The sequence below is a fragment of the Rana temporaria genome, chromosome 3, assembly GCF_905171775.1.
Source record: "Rana temporaria chromosome 3, aRanTem1.1, whole genome shotgun sequence".
Taxonomy (NCBI): Eukaryota; Metazoa; Chordata; class Amphibia; order Anura; family Ranidae; genus Rana; species Rana temporaria.
This window is the reverse complement of record NC_053491.1, coordinates 446,094,514-446,117,466: the sequence shown is the minus strand read 5'-3', so window position 1 is coordinate 446,117,466 and position 22,953 is coordinate 446,094,514. Positions and strand designations below refer to the sequence as shown.

Below are 22,953 nucleotides of genomic sequence, written 5' to 3'. Positions count from 1 at the left end.
GGCTGAGCCCCGGTTCCATGACACAAGGTTGTAGAAAGTGCCACATGAATACTGTTGAGATTTATTTCCCATTTTATGTATGTATGCTTGGACCAGCCTCATGTTGTATATAAAAAAAAAATAAAAAAAAAGGAAAGAAGGCTCCTCTAGCTGAGTTTACACGGGCCGAATATCGGGAGACATAGGCCGGTTGAGAGAGAAAAAAAAAAAAAAAAACACACGTGCTGAAAAACAAGCAGCCGACTGATTTCCAATCAGCACTCTCAACCAATGGCAGAGAGCACTGATTGGAGTGATGTGGCCAGAGGGGGGGGTTGGCCAGCCTCCCCATTAGAAAAAAACTACTCACCAGGGGGAGATTGTTGCACTAATGTCGATTATATAACATCATATTTTAGACCTAGTGATGCCATTACTTGGTCTCTGAGCTGCTCTGTGCAAAGCAGACAGATCATAGCTTGTGGGAAGGGCCAGAAGTGTGCTGTACATAGCTTCCTAAAAAGCATAACAGCGTTGTGCCTCAGTACTCCTTAAGGCTCGATTCACACTAATGCGTGTTTTGGTGCATTTTGCGTTTTGCACAAAAGCAGGGGAATTTTTTAATATGGGTTCCCATGGAACATGTTCACATCAATGCTTTTTTGTGCCTCTGCGTTTTTGGAAAGGGTCTGGGACTTCCCCCCCCCCGCCCCGCAAAAAGCAGCGTTTTGCATGTAATAGAATTCAATAGATCCGCATCCAAAAACGCAAGTACCACGCTTTTTTTTTTGCGTTTTTTTACCGCGATTTGCGTTTGTTTGTTTTTTTAACCTGTTTATAGCTGGTTGTTAAATGAAATGTAAAAAAAAAATTTAATTGATGTAAAAAAATTAAAAACGCAAATCGCGGCAAAAACGCAAGTTAAAAAACGCAGCAAGCACTGCAAAAAGCAACATGCATAGGTGTGAATCGAGCCTAAAAGCCCTCAGCCCTAATTCAAGCAGTGGCCTTGCTTTCAAGAGTGGTTCTGCAAACATCATAATGCGTTGATGGATGGATGTTGGTCTGGAGGAGTGAGCATTGCGAGGCAGGCTGAATTTGACTGTCCTAAGTAACACCCACATGTGATGCAGAACCTCCATGATTGAAAAAAAAAAAAAGGCCTAGTTAGACTTACCGGTGACGGTATTTCTAAGAGCCTTTCAGGACAACCTTGGAGAGAGCGCAGCTCCGCCTCTTCTGTAGGAAACACCCACAGGCTTTAAATCCCTCCTCTTCCACCATGGCTTCAGTTATTGTGTGGCCTCCGGCACTGGAAAACAAAGCACAGAGAACCACAACACCATGATAGATACATACTTTACTTTTTTATACACATTTAGGGAGGGAAATAGCGGTTGTCCTGAAAGGCTCTTAGAAATACCGTCACCGGTAAGTCTAACTAGGCCTTTCTCAAATCGCCTTTCAGGACAACCTTGGAGAGGATAACCAAGTAACTTACCCTAGGGTGGGACTACTGCCTGCAGTACCTTCCTGCCGAAGGCTTGATCTGCGGCCGACAGCAAGTCCAACCTGTAGTGCCGAATAAAAGTTGAGAAACTGGACCAAGTAGCAGCCTTACAGATCTGATCAGGCGTAGCACCGGCCCTTTCGGCCCAGGAAACTGCGGTTGACCTTGTAGAGTGAGCAGCGATCCCAGAAGGAGGAACTTCTCCTTTTGCTTGATAGGCTTCAGAAATTGCTTGTCTAAGCCATCTACCGAGCGTACTCTTAGAAGCTTTTTCCCCTTTACGGGAACCAGAGAATACCACAAAAAGAGCGTTTGATTTCCTGAACTCCTTGGTGACGGAAAGGAACTGTAACAGACATCTCCTTACATCCAGTGTATGGAAAGCTTCTTCTCCTGCATTAGCCGGAACTGAGGAAAATGTTGGTAGAATTATTTCTTGCGACCTATGGAAAGTTGAGGCTACTTTCGGTAGGAAGGCTGGATCCGTTTGAAGGACCACTCGGTCTGGCAAAACTCTAAGGAAGGGTTCCTTAATTGCTAGAGCTTGGAGCTCACTGATTCTCCTTGCTGATGTAATGGCAACTAAAAAAATTGTTTTGAGAACTAAATTTTTTAATGATGCACTCTGTAAAGGTTCAAACGGAGCTCCCGTGAGACCTTGCAAAACAATAGATAAGTCCCAACAAGGGAAAACTTTGAGGGCTATCGGTCTATTTCGAGCCAGAGCCCTAAAAAATCTAGAAATTAAAGTTTCTTTGGATAAAGATCTTTCAAGATAAACTGAGAGAGCCGCTACCTGTGTTTTCAGGGTGCTGGCGGCTAGACCTTTCTCCATTCCTTCATGGAGAAATTCCAGAACTGAAATAGTACTCTTGATTTCGAAACTTTTGGAAGAACACCAAGAGTTAAATTTCTTCCATACCTTGAGATAGATGGACCTAGTTAAAACTCTACTATCAAGTAGAAAAGAGGTAACTACTTTATCAGAAAGTCCTTTAGATTTTAGAAGGTCTTCTTCAGAAACCAAGCAGTTAGATGTAGCCTGCTTGCTTCCGGATGGCACACAGAGCCCTGTGTCAATAGATCCTTCCTGTATGGTAATCTCCAGGGAGGTTTTGAGGCCAGGTTCAAAAGTGTTGCAAACCAAGGCCTTTTTGGCCAAAAAGGAGCGATCAGGAGCAAGTTGGTGTTTTCCTCCCTGAATTTCCTTAGGACCAGAGGGATTAGTGGAAAAGGGGGAAAGGCGTAACACAGCCGGTAATTCCATGGGTGTGCCAGGGCATCTATCCCCACTGCCTGATCCATTCTGTGAATCGAAAAGAATTCCTGGACCTTCGCATTTTGTTGACTTGAAAACAGGTCCACTTGGGGATGTCCCCATTCCTCCGATATTATATCGAACACCTCCTGGTTCAGACTCCATTCTGCTTCCACCACTCTTTTTCTGCTTGGCAGATCTGCTAGGAGATTTTGTGATCCCTTCAGGTGGACTGCCGATAGGGAGGCCACATTTATTTCCGCCCATGACAGAAGTTGATTGGCTAAGTCCATGAGCCCTTGGCTCCTGGTTCCCCCTTGCTTTAACACATAGACCACTGCTGTCGTATTGTCTGACAGAATCTGTACATGATGTCCTTTGACCTCCTGTTGAAAAGCTATCAGACCCAAATGAATGGCTTTCAATTCTCGCCAATTTGACGATTTTTTTTTGCCTCTATTTTTGACCACGTGCCTTGAGCGGTTTGACCCTCCAGATGGGCTCCCCAACCCCAGGAGCTTGCATCGGTTGTTAGACGCTTGTCCAGGGGAAAAATCCATGGGAGACCTTTCGTTAGATTGGAAGGGTCCCTCCACCACCATAGTGCTCGTTTCACTTTCGCAGATAGTCTGAAACGTTTTTCGAGCGGCACCTGGTGTGACCAGACCTGCAAGATGTTTTTCTGAAGTGGTCTGGAGTGCAGTCTTGCCCACTGGACTGCCGGAATTGTAGCTGTAAGAAGGCCCAGAACTGACATACCTGTTCTGACTGGTACTGAAAGGTTCGTCTGGATCTGACCCACTGCTGAAAGGATTTTGTCTATCTTTTCCTGAGGCAGGAACACTTTTTGCACTGCTGAGTTTAGGGTGTAGCCCAGAAACCTCATCTCCCGAGAGGGATCTAGATGCGATTTTTCTAAGTTCAAAATCCAACCTAGATTTTTGAGATGAGTCTGTGACGTTTGGAGGTTCGTCACAAGCTGATCCCTGGAATCTGCGAAGAATAATAGGTCGTCCAGGTATGGCACGACCGAGATCCCTCTCAGTTTTAGAGGCTCCAGGGCTTCCGCCATAATCTTTGTGAAAACTCTGGGGGAAGATGACAGGCCAAATGGTAGGGCCCTGAATTGGAGATGCCATACTGATGTTCCCAGATTGATGGCCAGGCGAAGGAACTTTTGGGAGGCTGGTGCTATTGGCACATGTAAATAGGCATCCCTTAGGTCCAGGGATGCCATGAAGCAGCCTGGAGACAACAGTTTTGTGATGGAGTAAATTGTGTCCATACGGAAGTGTTTGTACCGTATTGATCTGTTCAGGATCTTTAGATTCAGAATCAACCGGTATTTGCCTGAAGGTTTTTTTACAAGAAATATATGGGAATAAAACCCCCGACCCTCCTGCTGTTTCGGGACCTGGACAATGACTTCTTGTTGAATCAGATCCTGTAAAAGGTTCATCATGGCCGAAGCCTTTTCTTGGTCTCTTGGAAGGGCTGTAATGTAAAACCTGCTTGGCGGACATTCCGAGAATTCCAGTTTGTAACCTTGTGAAATGATGTTCTTCACGAAAGGACTTGTGGATATTTGACTCCACTGAGGGAGAAAGGATGACAGTCTTCCCCCTACTGGAGTAGTTTCGTCATTTGTCTTTAGGGGTTTGATCTGGAGGAGATCTGAAGAGAACCCCACCTCTTCCCCTACCCTTTTGAGGAACCCAACGTTTTTTGTTGACATCTTCTCTATTTTTGTAGGGTTGTTGAACAGCACGAAAATTCTTTTTAAACGTCTGTTTCTTCTTGGCTGGGAAAGCCTTCTTTTTATCGGCCGTTCTATCCAAGACTGTTTCCAGGTCTGGCCCAAAAAGAAAATCCCCTGAAAAAGGGATGCCACAAAGTTTAATCTTTGAGGCTGTATCCCCTGACCACGTTTTTAGCCAGACTGCACGTCTAGCTGAATTGACAAGTGCTGAGGATCTGGCTGCCATTTTAATTGATTCGGCTGATGCATCAGCCATGTATTTAATTGCATTAAGGATTAGAGGAAAGGAGTCTAAAAGGTCTTTCCTATGGGTGCCTGCTTCAATGTGGCCCTTCAGTTTCTCTACCCAGCATTCCAGGTTTCTTGCTACCACCGTGGAAGCCATGGCTGGTTTAAGGCTGGCGGATGCGGAGTCCCAAGCTTTTTTAAGGAGAGCATCTGCTCTTTTGTCCATCGCATCTTTCAAGACCCCCATGTCTTCAAAGGCCAGATCTGTCCTTCTAGAAACCTGTGAAAAGGCAGCATCCACTCTGGGTTTCTTATTCCAAACCTCGGTTTCTTTGTTTTCAAAGGGAAATCTTCTCTTAAGAGATTTAGGAAGGAAGGGACCTTTTTCCGGGTCTTTCCATTCTTTCTTAACTGTGTCAGATAACACTTTATGAACAGGAAAAACTCTATGTTTGGAGTCATCCATACCCTGGTACATTTTATCATGGACTGATAGTTGTACTCTTTCCTCCTGAATATCAAGGGTAGTGTAGATTGCACCTAAAAGTTCATCCACATCCTCCAGGGATAATTTATATTTAGAGGTTCTGCCTGCATCCTCTTCTTCCTCTTCCTCAGAGTCTACAAGTGAGGGAAGAGTACTTGTCCCCTCATCCCCAGAGTCCACCACTACTGGCCTGGAGGTGGAAGCTCTTGGGCTTGCTGGTGGTTGCTGGGGCTCAGTATGGACCGAACTCTGTACTAGCATGGATTTAACTGAACTAAGTGAGTCCGAGAGTTCCCTGACAGATGAAAATAATTCTTTAATTTGTTGAGAAGATTCCTCTTCAACTAGGTCTTTAATACATGATCTACACATGGCTTTCTGCCAAGAGTCTCTCAAAGGGTTTTTACAGGAAGGACATTTCCTTTGGCTTGGTGGATTTGCTGGTTTAGATTTACTAGCAGTTTTCTCCTGAAACGAGAAATTAAACTGATTTAAATCAAAGCTCTATTAGCTAAGCAAGGGAAACCACCACCGTGCTAATACCACCACCAGAGTGAAAAATGTCCCCTTTAAGAAGAAAGATAAAACATAGCAACCACCAGAGTTTCTGCTAGATGGCCCAGCATAGGCTTCCATCAGAGCAGAGCAGGCTCCCATAAGGAGGAAAACAACAAAACACAATAGTAAGCCCATAAGGATAAGAATAAAGGCACCATTGTACCCCTCTTACCTGGGCCTGACCGGTGCTGACGGCGCCTGCATCCGCCATCGCTGTAACTCTTTCCTCCATTGCAGAGAGACAGCTGTAGAGGAAAACGCTGGGCTTTTGAGTTTCCCGGGCTCCGCGTCATCAATAGGAGCCGGAAACGGAAGCGCCGGTCAGAGAACCCGCCCTCTAGTCCCTGCGTTCCAGGCGCCAGGAGCCACGCCTCCACAGGAAACGCCGCGTCGCCGGCGTGACGTCACCCGCCAGACCGGGACCCGGAACCGACATGCAGGACATGTTTCTTGAAAGAAACGGTACCTGCCCGACCACCGGGGTCAAAACCTGCGGACTCCGGGCACCAGACGCAGCATCCCCTATGGATCCTAAAGCTCCCGTGAGCAGGCGAGACCAGAGGACTCCGGAGCATCCCCCCTTAAAAGGTACAGTGGAGGAGCTGGGATGGTTCAGTCACAACCTTACCAAAAAGGCAAAACAATGAGGGAAAAGCCTGTCTCCAGCCTTGGAGAGAACGCAGCTCCCTGGCTCTAACCTGATGCTTCCACCATGGCGGAGGAAACACAATAACTGAAGCCATGGTGGAAGAGGAGGGATTTAAAGCCTGTGGGTGTTTCCTACAGAAGAGGCGGAGCTGCGCTCTCTCCAAGGTTGTCCTGAAAGGCGATTTGAGAAAAAAATCCAATGAATAAAGAGGTGGGGCTAGGGACAGTAAGGCTCTGACTTGCTGCAGCTTTCGATGTATATTGGAAAAAGCTCACAGTGTGCAGTGAAATCAGAGTAAGCCATTTCAGCACAAGAGAGGAGCCGGCACAACGCACAAGACTGAAGGGAAGGCTGGAGGTCAGTTTTAAAGCCAATAATCTACAAGTTCATCCAGATCCTGGAGCCCTTTTCCCAGACGACTCTCTAGTCACCCAGTGGGACCGAATAACTAAAACTAGTGCAAAATCCAGTGCAGTTTACCTTTAAAGCGGAGGTTCACCCAAAAATCCACTTTTTCACATTAGCTCCAGCATACTGCTAACATCTGCATTTTTATTTTTTTTTGTAATTATCGTTATATGAGCCCTTGTTTACCGGCTCCGAGCGGGGAATCCTGCCTGGAATGGGAGTTTCTAAGCGAAGAGGAGTTGATTGACGGCTGCTAAGGCACGTCACCCCTTCCGAAAATACACAAAGTCACACTCGGGCGTTTACGGCGCCTGCGCCTGCCGTGTAGAGCTGACTGCGCAGGCGCCGTAAACACCAGAGTGTGACTTCGGGTATTTTCGGAAGGCGTGACGCGCTTGAGCAGCCCGTCAATCAACTCCTCTTTGCTTAGGAACGCCTATACCCGGAAGTAATCCCCCGCTCGGAGCCGGATAACAAGGGCTCGTATAACGAGAAGTACAAAAAAAAAAAAAAAAAGAGAAACAGCATACTGCAGATGTTAGCAGTATGCTGGAGGCATATAGCTAATGTCAGAATGTTTATTTTTGGGTGAACCCCCGCTTTAAGATTCCAGGTTTTTTGGTCAAAGCTTAAAAAGAAGAAGTCCAGCCAAAGCTTGCTTGGCTGTACCTCTATGGATCACAAGAGTGCAATTCGTTTTCCATGCCTGTGACCCATTTTCAGCAGAGAGCGGGGCTGAATTTCGCTCTCTGCTGACGTTACCGATTTCAATCCAGGCACCCGCGTCATCCCGACCATGGAGTCTGGATGCGCCAGGTGCCTGGACTGACACCCGTCTCAGCGAGTCGCTGAGAGCCCTTCCACAGCTTAATGCTCCAGTGAGCAAGAGCAAATAGCCGCAAACTGATAGTCTACAGCTCTCTGCTGACGGAACTTTGAAAACTGAGTGATTGGCAATGTTTGATCACTCGGTTCTCAGTGTAGAGGCGCTGGGGGGATAGATGCAGCATCCACCTAGGTAAGTATGATTGGGGGGGGGGGGGGGGGGTAATCCTTTACTTCTCTTTTAACTGATGAAGCTGAAGTTAGAAGCGGATTGGCTACCATGCACAGCAGCAACAGATTTTGCACTCTCCAGTTTTAGTAAATTTTCCCCAGTGTGTCTAGGTCAGCCTTTTCTTTAAAAATATAGAACTCATCAACCCACCGTAACAAGCACAGCAGAGAAGAGAGGTTATAAAAAGCCCATCTATTCCATATACATTTACTAAAATCACCCATTTATGATATTATTCACCTTCATCCTCCAATTATCTCCTGTGTCTGGCTTTATTCGCATCACCCAGGTCTCATTAAACCAGGTGGGATCTCTGTATAAAAAAAAAAAAAAAAAAAAAAAGTTTAGTAAACTGTAAAAAAAAAAAAAACACACGACAGTGGACACACGACAGATCTGCACACAGCTTAACAAACTTGAAGTGGTCCTAGCAGCACATATTTTTTGCCTGCTCAATAACGTGCCAGTGTAGCACTCAAGATCACAACACTTCCCCTGACATTGCCTTCATTGGTTTTTCTTTCTCGAAAGACGGAGCCATCTTTGTTCAAGCATCATCCAGGGTCTTTTCCACTTCCTGGTCTGAGATGCCCACTCAGGAGATGAACTGTAAATCTTGGTGCAGTTTTTGTCTGTTTTCACAAATGTCTGGCACAGATCAGCCCCTGCTGCATCCTGTCACCTTGTGACTCGCTACAAAAGATGCAATGTTGCAGTCTGATCAACGAGGAACAGGAGATACAGGACTTTTTTACTGTCCTGCCAGCACACCGCTGCAGTGTGAAAGGGGGGCCAGCCTCTCTGTTTATTTATAACAGAGAGGCTGGCCCCGGGGGGCCATAACAAACAGTAAAGCATTACAATCACAACAGTACAACTGATAACATCACAAAACAGATACTCCACTAGTGCAAGCACAGCCCAGACAGGAAACAGGGGTCTTCAGGTGGCATGTCTATGGGGAAATATTACCCCGTCAAAGCTGCAATAAAACCCAACCCTGTGCCCCACCCGGTGCTGGGCGTCCGAGAGGACATGAAATTTGGTGCCCCGGGCCCAGCCTCCCATCTCATTTTCCTGTATATCGAGAGGAGGGGAGAAGAAATGGAGAGAAAGGACGGTAAAGTAGGATGTAGAAAGAAGAACAAGATGGTGCCCAATCAGAAAGGGCACCCAGAAGGGGGGTGGGGGGGGATCAGGAGAGGCAGGCACACCCGAACACGGACGCACAGGGACACCCTCGCACCCACGGCAAATCTCCCGGGGCGGAGGGGCAGGACCTCACAGCACCAGGGTCGTTCCCCTGAGGCTCTGGCCCTCATCGGAATTGCAGGCGCTATTTTTATCACTATATCGCCTGCAAAGCGCCTCAGTGTGAAAGTAGCCTTAGGAAAGGTTTCTTCATGCCTGCAGACTGATGGTAACATCTAAACCTAGACAAAAATAATTAGAGCACAAGGAAAGCTTTTAAATTATAAAACGAGCAGCTTTTCTCATTATACTGTCACTATACTGTATATTGTGAAATCAGATTTTTTTTTTATGCAAACTTGTAACCATACTGAAAGATCAACTTTAAATGAATGCAAAACACCAACTTAAAGGGGAAGTAAACCCTCCATACACCCAGTGAAGTGAACAGCTTCAGGTGATACACAGGGGTGAACCAAATCTCCCTATATAGGTTTTACATGTATATCTGCTGTCTTCACATTTATATACGGTTTAGAAAGTTCAGATCGTGTTAGAAGATTTTCTCTTCCTGGTTAACACAGAGTGCGATATCAGTCTAGGTATACAGCCAAGATAGCTAAAATTGCTAATTGGAGGAAAGGCACACACCCCCTCTCATCATAGACAGGGACTCTTAGAGGCGTTTTGAAATAGGACCTGCTCCCTGCTAATCTATTTTAGAAACCTCCCCGGACTGAAGATTCAGGCTGCTTTTGTCTAAAGTGTCTGAGAATTTTGTCAGGAGTTATCAGGCCGATAACAGAGGAACAGTTCAGGGGAGAGCTATGGGACAAAAAATACTGCAGATATATATGTGGCCAGCTCAAATTTCATGAATCGGGTTTACATCCACTTTAAGTAGGGAGGGAGAGAGACTCTGTTCTCGGGCACAGTACTGGATTGAGATCAGGCTCCAGTAACTAGGGGGGGGGGGGGGGGGGGACCAGTACAGAAGTTTTTTTACCTTAATGCAGAGAATGCATTAAGGTAGAAAAAAAAACTGCTCAATAACCCTACCCCAGTGATGATCACCATCAATCTGCTGATGCTTACATTGATGTCCTGTGATCTGGAAATAATCTGTGCAGGGTGGGACTGTGAGAGCAATAGCCACAGATATAGGTCATGATGTGAATGTACAATGTATATGTAAAGTGCTACGTAAATTGATGGCGCTAAACAAGTACCTGAAATAAAAAAATATTCCATTTTGATTATGGTTACATATAAACCACAAGAATCTACTCACACGACATGCAGGACCTGAGCAATAGCTACACCGCCTGTCAGGTCCTCATACGATGAGCAGGGTCCTGACACTTGAAAAGTTTGCATCTATAAAAAAGAGAATCCACATGTAAATATGGTTATAATGCATGATCAGTACAATTATTTCCATTGTTACCAGCAGCATAAATGAGATGTCACTACAGATACCATTACCGGTTATCTGAAAATGCTAGCTGGACAATGTGGCCCTGCTCTCTCAGCCTCCTGGAATATCCCCATCACATATCCCAGGAGGAGCAGGGCCACGCAGAGTCCGGGAAATATCCGTCATAATGCTCACAATGGCAATTGCTCCATGGTCAGCAAGCATAGTCACATAACCATCCTCCAGCAAGAAGAAACAGAAGCCATACTGGGGGCAATTTACAGCACACAGTAGTTTTGGTAACTTAGTTATTAATGTGAAATATAAGTTTCTTGCTAAAAAAAAACTTTTTTTTCATTTTTGCTTTTATCAAGTGGGTATGGGTACCATTCCGCTTTAAAGAGGAGCTCTGAGGTTATAAAAAATATGTTTTTTTTAAGTCAGCAGCTACAAATACTGTAGCTGCTGACTTACTATACAGACATTTACCAGCCTAGGGATCCAACGCGGTAATCACCCAGGCCAGTTCTCCATGGGTCTTCAGGTCCCCCGTGCTGCCATCTTGCGTGTGGGAAGTCGGGTGGGACTTCTTGGTGTGCCACAGTTGACATCCTACTGCGAATGCGTGTGGCACACACACTATGCTTTCTGAAAGGTCCCGCAGTCCCCTAGGACACGTGACATGCCTCAATAGCTTTCTGAAAGGTCCCGCAGTCCCCTAGGACACGTGACAGGCCTCAGGAGCTTTCTGAAAGGTCCCGCAGTCCCCTAGGACACGTGACATGCCTCAGGAGCTTTCTGAAAGGTCCCGCAGTCCCCTAGGACACGTGACATGCCTCAGGAGCTTTCCGAAAGGTCCCGCAGTCCCCTAGGACACGTGACATGCCTCAGGAGCTTTCTGAAAGTCCCGCAGTCCCCTAGGACACATGACATGCCTCAGGAGCTTTCTGAAAGGTCCCGCAGTCCCCTAGGACACATGACATGCCTCAGGAGCTTTCTGAAAGGTCCCGCAGTCCCCTAGGACACGTGACATGCCTCAGGAGGATGCAACATCTGCTCCTGAAATAGTACCAACTCCCAGAAATAATTTTTTTTTTACATTAATGGCGGGGAGGTGGGGGCTAGTTAGAAGGAGGAGGATGAGCACAACCTCTCTTTTGAGGAGACGCTCTGCTTTACAGTGGTTGTAAACCCTGTACAACCACTTTTTTTTTTTTTCTCCCTCGTATCGCGGCTCCGGCACTGTGACTGGCTGGTGCCGCGATGACGTCACTCCGCGAATGCTCGCGGGTGCCTCCACTAACGACATGATCACCGTTGGTAACGGCGCGATCAGTGCACCTGCGTGCCGATGTCTACGGCGCATGCCTTTTGGAAATATCTCCTAAATTTCTTGCACCTACAGGTAAGCCTTAAAGGGGTTCTAAAGGTAATTTTTTCCCAAAAACAGCTTCCTTTACCTCAGTGCAGTCCCCCTCCACTTACCTCATCCTTCCATTTTGCTTTTAAATGTCCTTATTTCTTCTGAGAAATCCTCACTTCCTGTTCTTCTGTCTGTAACTACACACAGTAATGAGAGGCTTTCTCCCTGGTGTGGAGAAAGCCTCTTGAGGGGGTGAGCAGCACTGTCAGGACGCTCACTAACACACAGCTCTTTTCTCTAGGAGAGAGGGTCCTGACACTCCTGCTCACCCCCTCCCGCCTCAAGAGGCCGTCTCCACACCAGGGAGAAAGCCTTGCATTACTGTGTGGAGTTACAGACAGAAGAACAGGAAGTGAGGATTTCTCAGAAGAAATAAGGACATTTAAAAGCAAAATGGAAGGATGAGGTAAGTATAGGAGGACTGCACTAAGGTAAAGGAAGCTATTTTTACAACCCCTTTAATCTAGGCTTACCTGTAAGTGTAAGTGGTGTGTAAGGGTTTACAACCACTTTAAGGCTTACCTGTAGGTACTGGAAAATATCTACTAAACCTGCACGGTTTGGGAGATATTTACCATTTATGCTTGCATGCACACTATGGAAAGGGCAGGATCGCGCGGTTTCTAAAGAGCTTGTGCCGTGACCGGTGGCTTCCGTTCACATGCGCGGCGGGAGTGACGTCACACGACTATTCAGAGAGATGGAGTCCGCGGCCCCCGGAAGGAAGAGGGGTGAAGATGGACGCTTCCACACAGCGGGGACATTACATGCTTCCTTTGCAGGCAAGTGCCACATAATGGGCTAGTTTGCCACCCCAAGGCCGGGTCCTTCAATGCCGCCCCCGCAGTACAGGGAGGACATTATCCGCCGTGGGAACTCTTTTGGCAGGACACTGAGAAGCGCGGGGGGGTGCTGACATTGAGAGGCGGGGGCGGAGCTGCTGCTAAAAATTGTATTGAGAAGCGAGGTGCTCACCTCCTCTTCCCTAAGGCCCCATTCACACCTCCGCGACAAAACGCCCGACGCTCGTGCCGCTGGAGGGGAGAATTCCCATTGCTGTCTATGAGATGGTTCACATCTCATAGACGCCGTACGCCTGAAAAAAAGTCCCGGACCCTTTTTTTCCCAGGCGTACGCGGCGTATCTTGTCACGGAGGTGTGAATGCAGCCTTAGTTTTCTCTCCTCTCACCATCCGTGACAGGACAGGGGGGAGCTCCCGAAATTAAAGTAAAAGTGGTGAAAGTGTCCTCTCCTCTCAGCCACAGTGCCGCCCCTGCACCCACTGCCGCCCCGAGGCCTGGCCTTGCCTGTGAGATGAGCAGGCTTGCCGCCGCTTTTAAAATTCAACATCGTAACAGCCAGTCGGAGTTCCAAGTCCTGGATTTCAGTACATAAACTCACTTTACTGTTAAACATAAGTGTAAAATTCAAAAGTCCAATGGGTGTAACAAGATGTCCGCTTTCCCCTACTCAGAGCATCCTTACTATGGAGGAGTGCGGGGTGTAGCAAGATGGCGGCGACGGAACGTCACTTCCGTTACCAATTCGGGTCGCCATATCTGACGAAACACCATCAAGCTTTTTCTTACTGTCACTTTATCACTGAGGAGATTTCCCTTTCACTTCCTGTCCTGGAGACGCAACAGGAAATAAGTGGAAATCTTTACAAAGTGAATAAAAGTTTCCTTTTAAGGCGTCCAGCCTGCGTGCGCCCAGCCCCAGTGTTTCAGTGTGCCCAGGAGGCTTAGGCACAACCTGTCAAAGTCTATGGCGGAGTGGATTATGCTGCAGCTGGACGGGGCAGAAGGCTGCACTGAGTGGTACTTGTATTGGGGACCCGATGCATTCAGAATAACTGCATTCTGGGTGGACGCCCCTGATTGGCTCTCAGGAGCGCCAATAACAATAGGTTTGGATGCACATGGGCTGTCATTTAATATCATACACCCTGAAGGTTTATTGCAGTGAATGTCAGATCCCCTGCATTATAAATATGCCCTTTAAGTGAATATACTTGTGTGCATGGTGACATATGGTGAAGTGCCAGCATGGGGCACTGCAGGTGTAGCCCCTCCTCAGGGTAATAGAGAGTCCTGGGGGGATAATAAGCAGTTATTTGGGGTGTCAGGTAAGGAGAAAGTTATCACCCTGCACCCCCCACCCAACAGTGCCCATTCCCACCATGTACCCATGTCAGCAGGGGGTCACTCTGCTCCTCTCTCCTCCTGACGCTCATTTCCGCTCTCTGGCCGTCTCTTCACCCTTCACGTACACCGGGAGGAATCACTCTAGGCCACGCCAAGCCAAATTCAAACCACTTCTGTCCTCCACCGGCCACCGTACCCGCCACGGCTGACTTCCACCGCGCGTCACCTGTCTACACCCGCCCACTTCCGCTCATTCTCCAATCAGCGTAGGGCTTTCACCAGTGGCCACGGGCAACACTTCCTGAAAAGGGGCCTTCGCTCCCACTGTAGAGAATTAAAGGCTGTCCAGGGCGATGCCTGATTGGAAAAATTTTGTTTATGGTTATTTAAAAGTATGTGACGTGTCAGTCAGACACGCCTAGAGAGCACAGAGCATTCCTGACACATTACTTAATAGTTGCCAGAGGTTGCAGACATCCCTTAGGTCCATAGAAGAATTCTGGGAATAATATGGATTAGTGGATGTTGTGTCCACAAAGAGAAGATTTCTCTTTACTTCCTGTTTTGTCTTTCACCCATTAAAGTAATTGTAAAGGTTGGATTTAAAAAAAAAAAAAAACATGTCATACTTACCTCCACTGTGCAGCTCGTTTTGCACAGAGTGGCCCCGAGCAGCGACTTCTAGGGTGCCTTGGCGGCTCTCTCAGCTCCTGCCCGCGTCAGATAACCCTCTTTATGAAGCGCTCTCCCGAGGTGGTTACCTTGCGGGCACGCTCCTGAGTCCAGCATTCGGCGGCTATAGCCGCCCGATGCATGACTCGGCCCCTCCCCTGGCGCCCGTTTTATTGGATTTGCATAGGATGCATTAAGGTGAAAAAACAGGAGGATTTACAAACCCTTTAGTTTAGGTGGGCAGTGGGGAGTTCGCCTTTCTATTATGTTTGACATCATTCAGATATAGGGTTGCCACCTCATCCCTTTAAAGCCAAACACATATTAATTACCCAGTTTCTGTGGCTGATAAAAAAAGAAAGTAAACCCTGATGGGTTTCACTTCCTCTTCTTTCCCCTGCAAAATAAAAGCATAATGGGCTAGTTTGCAACACATACTAGCGGCTAGCCCATTATGTTGCACTTACCTGCAAAGGAAGCTTGCGATGTCCCCGCTGGTGGCTGCATCCCTCTTCCTTCTGGGGTCATAGACTCCGACTCGGTAACTGGCTGGAGTCGTGTGACGTCACTCCCGCACGTGCTCGCAGGAGCCCCTTAGAAACGGAACGACTGTGCCCTTTCTTCATTGCGCATGCGCCAATGGCGTCGGTGCAAGCGTATATGGTAAATATCTCCTATTTCCAGTACCTACAGGTAAGCTTTATTATAGGCTTATCTGTAGGTAAAAGTGTTGTAACTAGATTTACAACCACTTTAAAGCAGAGTTTTTTTTTTATTAATCCTAGTATTAGTATGAATTTAATACAATAACATTTACACACGATCGGAAAATCGGACATGAAAATCGTGGATTTTTTTTCAGACGGAAGCTTGGCTCAAACCTGTGTCGCATACATACGGTCCCCACATGTGTATGTTCCCTGTCCCCACATTCTATGCCTTTTATGTCTGGGAACGCACTGATTTTGGTGGCTAATCATAGGTGTGCGCAGCCTATTGCATTAGGGTGTGCACCCCAAAGCTCAAACACACGTGTGTGTGTGTGTGTGTAATAAATAAATAAATATATATATATATATATATATATATATATATATATATATATACACACATACACACACTTATACATACATGTATAAAACAGTAGGGCAGTGGATGGTGTCAGCAGTTTTTTATTTATTTTTTAAAATTTTATTTTTATATTATTTTTTACAATTTTACTTTTTTTTTTTAAATTTTTTATTTTTAGGAGCCCCATTGGGGGGCTTTGGTGAAATATCAGCAGGGGGGATCTGTGCCCCAAGGGTTATTAGGGTGTGCCCAGGCATATATATATACATACATACATACACACACACTCTTATAAATACATGTAAAAAACAGTAGGGCAGTGGACGGTGTCAGCAGTTTTTTTTTTTTTTATTCGTTTTTTTATGTATTATTTTTTACCAAAAAAAAATGATTTTTTTTGGGCCCTGTTGGGGGGCTTTGGTGAAATATCAGCAGGGGGTATCTGTGCCCCAGGGGAGATTAGGGTGTGCCCAGGCACACCCAGCACACCCCCTGCGCACACCTATGTGGCTAATGGTTCTATAGCCAGTACAAACAATAAAGGTGATAGTGGGCAGCTCTGGCGAGTCCCCCTTTGAATTGTAAAGGAGTTGGACACTGTAGGGGAACTGTACAGGGCTTTTAGAGTTGTCAAGAACTGCATAGCAAGGGGCAGATCCACAAAGAAAGTACACCGGCGTATCTACTGATACGCCGGCGTACTTTCAAATTTCCCGCGTCGTATCTTTGTTTTGAATCCTCAAAACAAGATACGACGGCATCTGGGTTAGATCCGACAGGCGTACGTCTTCGTACGTCTTCGGATCTAAGATGCAATTCTTCGGCGTCCGCTGGGTGGCGTTCCCGTCGTTTTCCGCGACGAGTATGCAAATTAGCTATTTCCGACGATCCACGAACGTACGAGCGGCCGTCACATTCTTTTACGTCGTCTCTAGTCGGCTTTTTTCGGCGTATAGTTAAAGCTGCTGTTTGGTAGCGTACTCAATGTTAAGTATGGCCGTCATTCCCGCGTATCATTTAAAAAAAATTTTTTTTCGCGTAAGTCGTCCGTGAATCGGGCTTGACGTAATTTACGTCCACGTCAAAACAATGACATCCTTGCGACGTCATTTAGCGCAATGCACCGCAGGAAATTTAGGGACGGCGCATGCACCGTTCGTTCTATGCGGGGACGCGCTTCATTTAAATGAAACACGCCCCCCTACTCGCCGATTTGAATTAGGCGCTGTTACACCGCGAGAGATACACTACGCCGCCGTAACTTACGGCGCAAATTCTTCCAGGATTCAAATCAAAAAAAGTAAGTTACGGCGGCGTATCGTATCCCCAAATCTGTATCTAGACAAGACATAGAAGAGGTAGTCCCATTATGGGGGAATCAAAGGCCTTTCAAATATCTAGGTATAGCAGCATGCCTCGTCTAGACCCCTTCCCATCCCAATCTGAACGGACAGCTGAAAAAATGTCTATTATTCTCCTGGTCTGGTCAGACGCCTGGCGGCCAGGAATGAATCCTGCTTGATCGGGATGTATTTAACTTGCAAGAAAATAATTCAGTCTACAGGCCAATATTTTGGACATTATTTTCAGATCCACATTTATCAAGGATATTGGGCGGTAAATGGAGCAATCTCCATGGTCCTTACCCGGTGTCGGTATGACGTGTATAGACACTGTATTTTCATGAGCTGGGATGCAAATACCCCTACAGATGTCATTAAAATAGGCACAATAGTGAGGGATGAGAATCTCTTGATATTTCTGATAGTATTGACCCGAAAAGCCATCTGGGCCATGGGCCTTAAATGGGTGTAGGGATTTAATGGCCATTTTAATTTCTGACTCGGAAAATTCTCCTTCCATAAGCTCGGTATGGGCTTGTTGAAGATGCGTTAGAGGGACGTTTTGAAAAAAAAATTCTGCCCTTTCTGTCGAGAATTGGGCCTGTTGGCGATATAATGTTGAGAAAAAGTCTTGGGCCCAGATTCACAAAGCACTTACGCCGACGTGTAACACTTTACGCCGACGTAAGTGCAAATGTGCGCCGGCGTATGTGTGCGGCAGACCCACAAACCAACATGCGCCTAAAAACAGGCTACACCCCGCCGAAGTAGCTTGCACACGCCGGCGTAGGGTGGGCGCACATATGGGCTGGGCGCATGGTGCTGCTCCCATTGATTAGCCATTCAAACATGCAAATGAGGGAAATCCGCCGATTCACGAACGTGCGTGTGCCCGGCGCATGCTACGCGAGATGCGCGTAAGTTGTACGTCCGGCGTAAAGTTATTCCCCATAAATGAGGTGTAACCCGGCAACAGACATGCACAGGTCTGCACCAGGGAACACAAGCCGGCGTATTGTGCGTTGGACGTGTGTCTGGCTGGGCGTACGTTATGTTCACGGCGTACGCGGTGATCCTGCGTAGCTAAGGCAGTTGTGCCGGCGTGGTTGTGAGCAGGCGCAGGGGGGTGCTGTGCATGCGTCCACGTCACGGCGCATGCGCCGTTCGTGATGCGTACCTGTCTAGCGCTTGGTCCATCATTTGCATGGGGTCACGCCTCATTTGCATGGGTTCACGCCCACTTCCACCTACGCCGGCGTGTGCCTTCGAAACCCACGCCGCACTGGCGCAGCGTTGGGAGCACTGGCTTGCTAAATGCAATGCTTGCCTCTCCGCGCTGCGTTGGCGTGGCGTACGGTGTTTGCTCTACATCGGCGTAATGTGCGCCTTGCTCTCTGTGAATCTGGGCCTTGGAATTCTCGCACTATCAATTGCAGGTTCTGGGTCGGTTGGCCATTGGGCAATTTTAATTTGGGTAATGCCGGAGAGTATTTCCGAGGTACTAATTTCCTGGCAACAGGGTAGTACGTTTATCACCCATAGTGTAGTATTCATGTTTTGACCAACGAATGGATTTTTCTGTTTGGGTGGTGAGAGTCAAATTTAATGCCAAGCTAGAGTCAATTTTGTGTCTGATATCAATTAAAGGAGCCATTTCCTGTTCATCTAGGACAGCGGTCTACAAACTGCGGCCCGAGGGCCGGATGCGGCCCTTTGCTTGCCTTTATCCGGCCCTTGGGGAAGTATCCCTCCCACTGATACGAGACACTATTCTGACATCGACAGTGGAGCAACATTTCTAACACTGACACCACTAATGGGGCACTAATCCTCCCTATGATACAAACAATGGGGCACTATTTCTCCCCCTAATACCATATGTTAAGTCCCACTGATGCCGGGAAAATTTCCACCCCTGCTTGCCAAAGTCCGGCCCTCCAAGAGTCTGAAGGACAATAAACCGGCCAATGACATAGAAACATTATAGGCTATACCAGTACATTGAGTTGAAGAGCAGAGAAGCAAAATCATAGCTAGTAATACATATTTTTCTCTCTAGTATTGTTGTTATTTGCCGCTAAGATACCTGGGGGCCGAAGTTTTAGAAAAATGTGTCTCCTGTAATAACAGGATGTCAGCTTTCTGTAAATGATAATATTGGAAGGCCATAGTTCTCTTAGTTGGGGAGTTAAATCCATGTATGTTATGGGTGAAAATGGAATACGTTGTTATGGATGATATGGTGGAGTTCTGTGTCTTAGCCATCGTGGTGGGGCAGAGCACTCTCACGTCGATATTAGTGGTATGTGGTCAGGAACCGAACGTCGGATATCGAAGCAATCTTCTCTTGTTGTGGTGGGCTGTCAGAACCAAAGCCCGGGTCGAAGTCGAATGTGAGGATAGGTAGGGAAACATAGAATAAATAAGGCCCCGTACACACGACCGAGGAACTCGACGTGCCAAACACATCGAGTTCCTCGGCGAGTTCAGTGTGGAAGCCGCCGAGGAGCTCGGCGGGCCGACTTTCCTCATTGAACAACGAGGAAATAGAGAACATGTTCTCTTTTCGGCCCGACGAGTTCCTCGACGGGTTCCTCGCTGAAAAGTGTACACACGACCGAGTTTCTCGGCAGAATCCAGCTCCGACGTGTGTACGGGGCCTGAGAAGGTGAAAGCTAAAATGAGAACATGTTATATGACCATTTGACAGTTATGCAATGGGCCGGAGCCCTCCCTGGGGTCAAAGCCCAGGGCTCAAAACATGAAGTTGCCTCCATCATCTGGTGAAGGCACGATCACAGGACGGGCATGCGTATTCACCCCGGCTCAATATCAAAAACTCAAGAATAAAAATCAGAAGTAATGCAGGTATAGGTGAGAGAATTAACTAAAAAACAATAAACTCTGAACAGGGTCATCTCCAATGGTTAGGTAATGTCTGGGTGTTATCCAAGGTCCATCTAGGGTAAGTTCAAATCAAATAAAGCACACCCTGTGGACACCAGATCAACCAATAAAACCGCAGAGGAGTGACCAAGGTTAAGCTATAGTTATATAATCAGTTATCAGAACAGTAAACTCGTCAATAATTAACTGAATAAGGACTTGGCGAAGTCCGGAATGGTAGCAGTCATACCACTACGATCAACAGGAGGGAGCAATCCCCTGCACAGTGTAGACTTGAGTAATCCCCTAGTAAGGTGATGGGGGGAAGGAGGTGGCAGTTCCTTCAGGTGTTGGGTGGGGACTCTTCTAGCTGGCTGTGACCTCTGTGCCGACCACAACGGGGACAGGTCATCTGACGCTGAGGGGAAGATGTTTGCGGGGTTCCTAGGAAATGATGCCCAACTCCAGCAGCAGATCTTCTCCATCTTGGAAAGTGGCGAAGGAGTAGGATTTGCCCTTATAAGTGAAAGACCGTCTAAACGGGAATGACCATCTGTATTTGATTCATCGATTGAGTTGTTGCTGCAGCAGTGTCTTCAGTTTTTTTTGCCGTTTATGAACGGTCGATGGAGCAATATCATTGAATAATTGTATGGGCGCATCATAGAGGAGCAAACCCTACTTATTTCTGGCTACCAGCATAATTTTTTATTTTATTTTGTAGTAGTGTGGTTTGACAATCACATCTCGCGGCAGGCCGTCTGCCCTAGGGGCTGTCAGGGTAGGATGGATCCTATCAATTACCATCTAATGGGGGGAAATATCCAGAATCAGGTTCTTCATGACAATATGTATGGCCCCCTCTAGATCCATGCAGGTTTCAGAGAGCCCCTTGATGCGCACGTTGTAGCAGCATGCCCTGTTCTCCAGATCTTCTATTTTAGCGTTGGTGTCCGCATCTGTCTCCTATACTCTGGATATCTCGCTTGAGATCAGTAGTGATAATAGAGCAGGCTTTGGATAGCTCTTGCTGGAGCATGGTGGAGAATCAGGCCAGGAGGACTGCATCCCCCGCATATGGGACCTGTGGAGGGTTAGGTTGGTCTTGTTCGGGGCTCAACAGAAAGTCGGCCATTTCAACCACATTTCTGTCCGTAGAAGATGCTGGGAAATCTGCGGTGTCTCCAACCTCTGACAGTGCTTTTCCCCCCAAGCCCTCTCTAAGAATCCCCCTAACCCTCTCTGGAAACCCCATCTTCCCCACAGTGACATCTAGTCCCATCCAGAGTGCAATACATGTTTTGCATTCCCATACTTTTATTGTATGAGTATAAACTTTATTTTTTGCTGTTATGCCCCGTTTCGACGATCAGATTTTCCGTCGGAAAAACCTTGGATGTTTTTTCCGACGGAATTCCACTCATACACAGGGTCACACAAAAGTTCTCTGAACTTTCGGCCACCAAGAACGCGGTGACTTACAACACTACGACGACTCGAGAAAATTAAGTTCCACGCTTCCGAGCATGCATCGAATTGTTTCCAAGCATGCGTTGGAATTTTGCGCAACAATTGCTACAGACGATCGGATTTTCCGATAGGAGTTTTTTTTCATCTGAAAATTTGAGAACCAGCTCTCAATCTTTTGTTGGCGAAAATTCCAACAGCAAAAGTCTGATGGAGCCTACACACGGTCGGAATTTCCGTTCAAAAGCTCACATCGGACTTTTCTTGTCGGATTTTTCGATCGTGTGTACTGGGCATAAGGTGATGGAAGGTTTTGGAAGAATTTACCAGGCCCTGGTCTCAACAAGTTTGCAGACCCCTGCTTAAAAAGTCTGGATGTAGCATCCACTATCAACTGACGCCCCTTCAGCCAGAGAATACTGTATGCAGTGGCGTCACTAGGGTTGGTGTCACCCCTAGTGCGGTAAAACATGGTGTCACCCCCCCTCGGTCTAGGCTGCCCAGCACCAAGCAGGCAGCGCACGGGCACGGGGCGCACCCCAAACCAGCCCCTGTAAATGATAGTATAGGGCAGTATAGTGGCAGGTTAGGGTAGTATAGACTGGTATAGTGGCAGGTTGGTGTAGTGGGGTGATATAGGACAGGTTAAGGTGGTATAGGGCATGTTGGGGTGATATAGGGTAGTTTGGGGTGGTATAGGGCAAGTTAGGGTTGCATAGGGCAGGTTGGGGTGGTATAGGGCAAGTTAGTGGGGTACAGGGCAGGTTGGAGTGGTATAGTGCAAGTTAGGGTGGCATAGGACAAGTTGGGATGGCATGGGAAAGGTTGGGGTGGTACAGGGCAAGTTAGGGTGGCATAGGGCAGATTGGGGTGGTACAGGGCAAGTTAGGGTGGCACAGGGCAAGTTGGGGTGGCATGGGAAAGTTTGGGGTGGTACAGGGCAGGCTGGGGTGGTACAGGGCAGGCTGGGATTGCACAGGGCAGGCTGGGCATGTCAGCTAAAAAAAAAAAAAACAGGATGGTGTCACCCCTCTAGCGGGTGTCACACGGTGCGGACCGCACCCCCCGCACCCCCCTAGCTACGCCTCTGACTGTATGTAAGGCCAATCTATGTCATGTGCTATGGAAGATTTCACGTTACAAAGGCAGTCCCCATTTTATTCCATTTTCCTTACCGATGCGGAATAATACTGTGACCTGTGAAGCTTCTAATCTGTTTGACTTGCTTGAAGTCTGCTTTAGGGTGGCGGATTCCCCTAAATACTCGCAATCACGAAAATCCCATAATTGTGGTTGAGAGGCAGGGATAAACACATTTCATTCTTTCATCAGAAGCCATCATTGGCTTTATTTAACCCAGTTCAAAGAACGATACCATGCTGTATTAAAGCAGGGCTAAAAATACAGGTGGCTTATAGGAAAAAATTAGGAGTGTATTTATA

At 47.1% G+C, this 22,953-nt stretch overlaps 1 protein-coding gene across 2 annotated transcripts in view; it reads right to left on the bottom strand.

The window, feature by feature from the left end:
- Positions 1-14,319, bottom strand: part of HOOK2 (hook microtubule tethering protein 2) — a 70,508-nt gene extending 56,189 nt beyond the window's left edge. The window contains exons 1-3 of one of the 2 annotated variants that reach the window (XM_040346552.1): positions 14,114-14,319; positions 10,376-10,461; positions 8,134-8,206 (exon numbers count right to left, since the gene is read on the bottom strand). In XM_040346552.1, coding sequence (XP_040202486.1) covers positions 8,134-8,206; positions 10,376-10,461; positions 14,114-14,161 — 207 coding nt within the window. In that variant the 5' untranslated portion in view covers positions 14,162-14,319. The remainder of the gene's footprint in view (positions 1-8,133; positions 8,207-10,375; positions 10,462-14,113) is intronic. The other variant, XM_040346551.1, reaches the window with a different exon arrangement.
- Between the last annotated feature and the right edge of the window lie 8,634 nt (positions 14,320-22,953).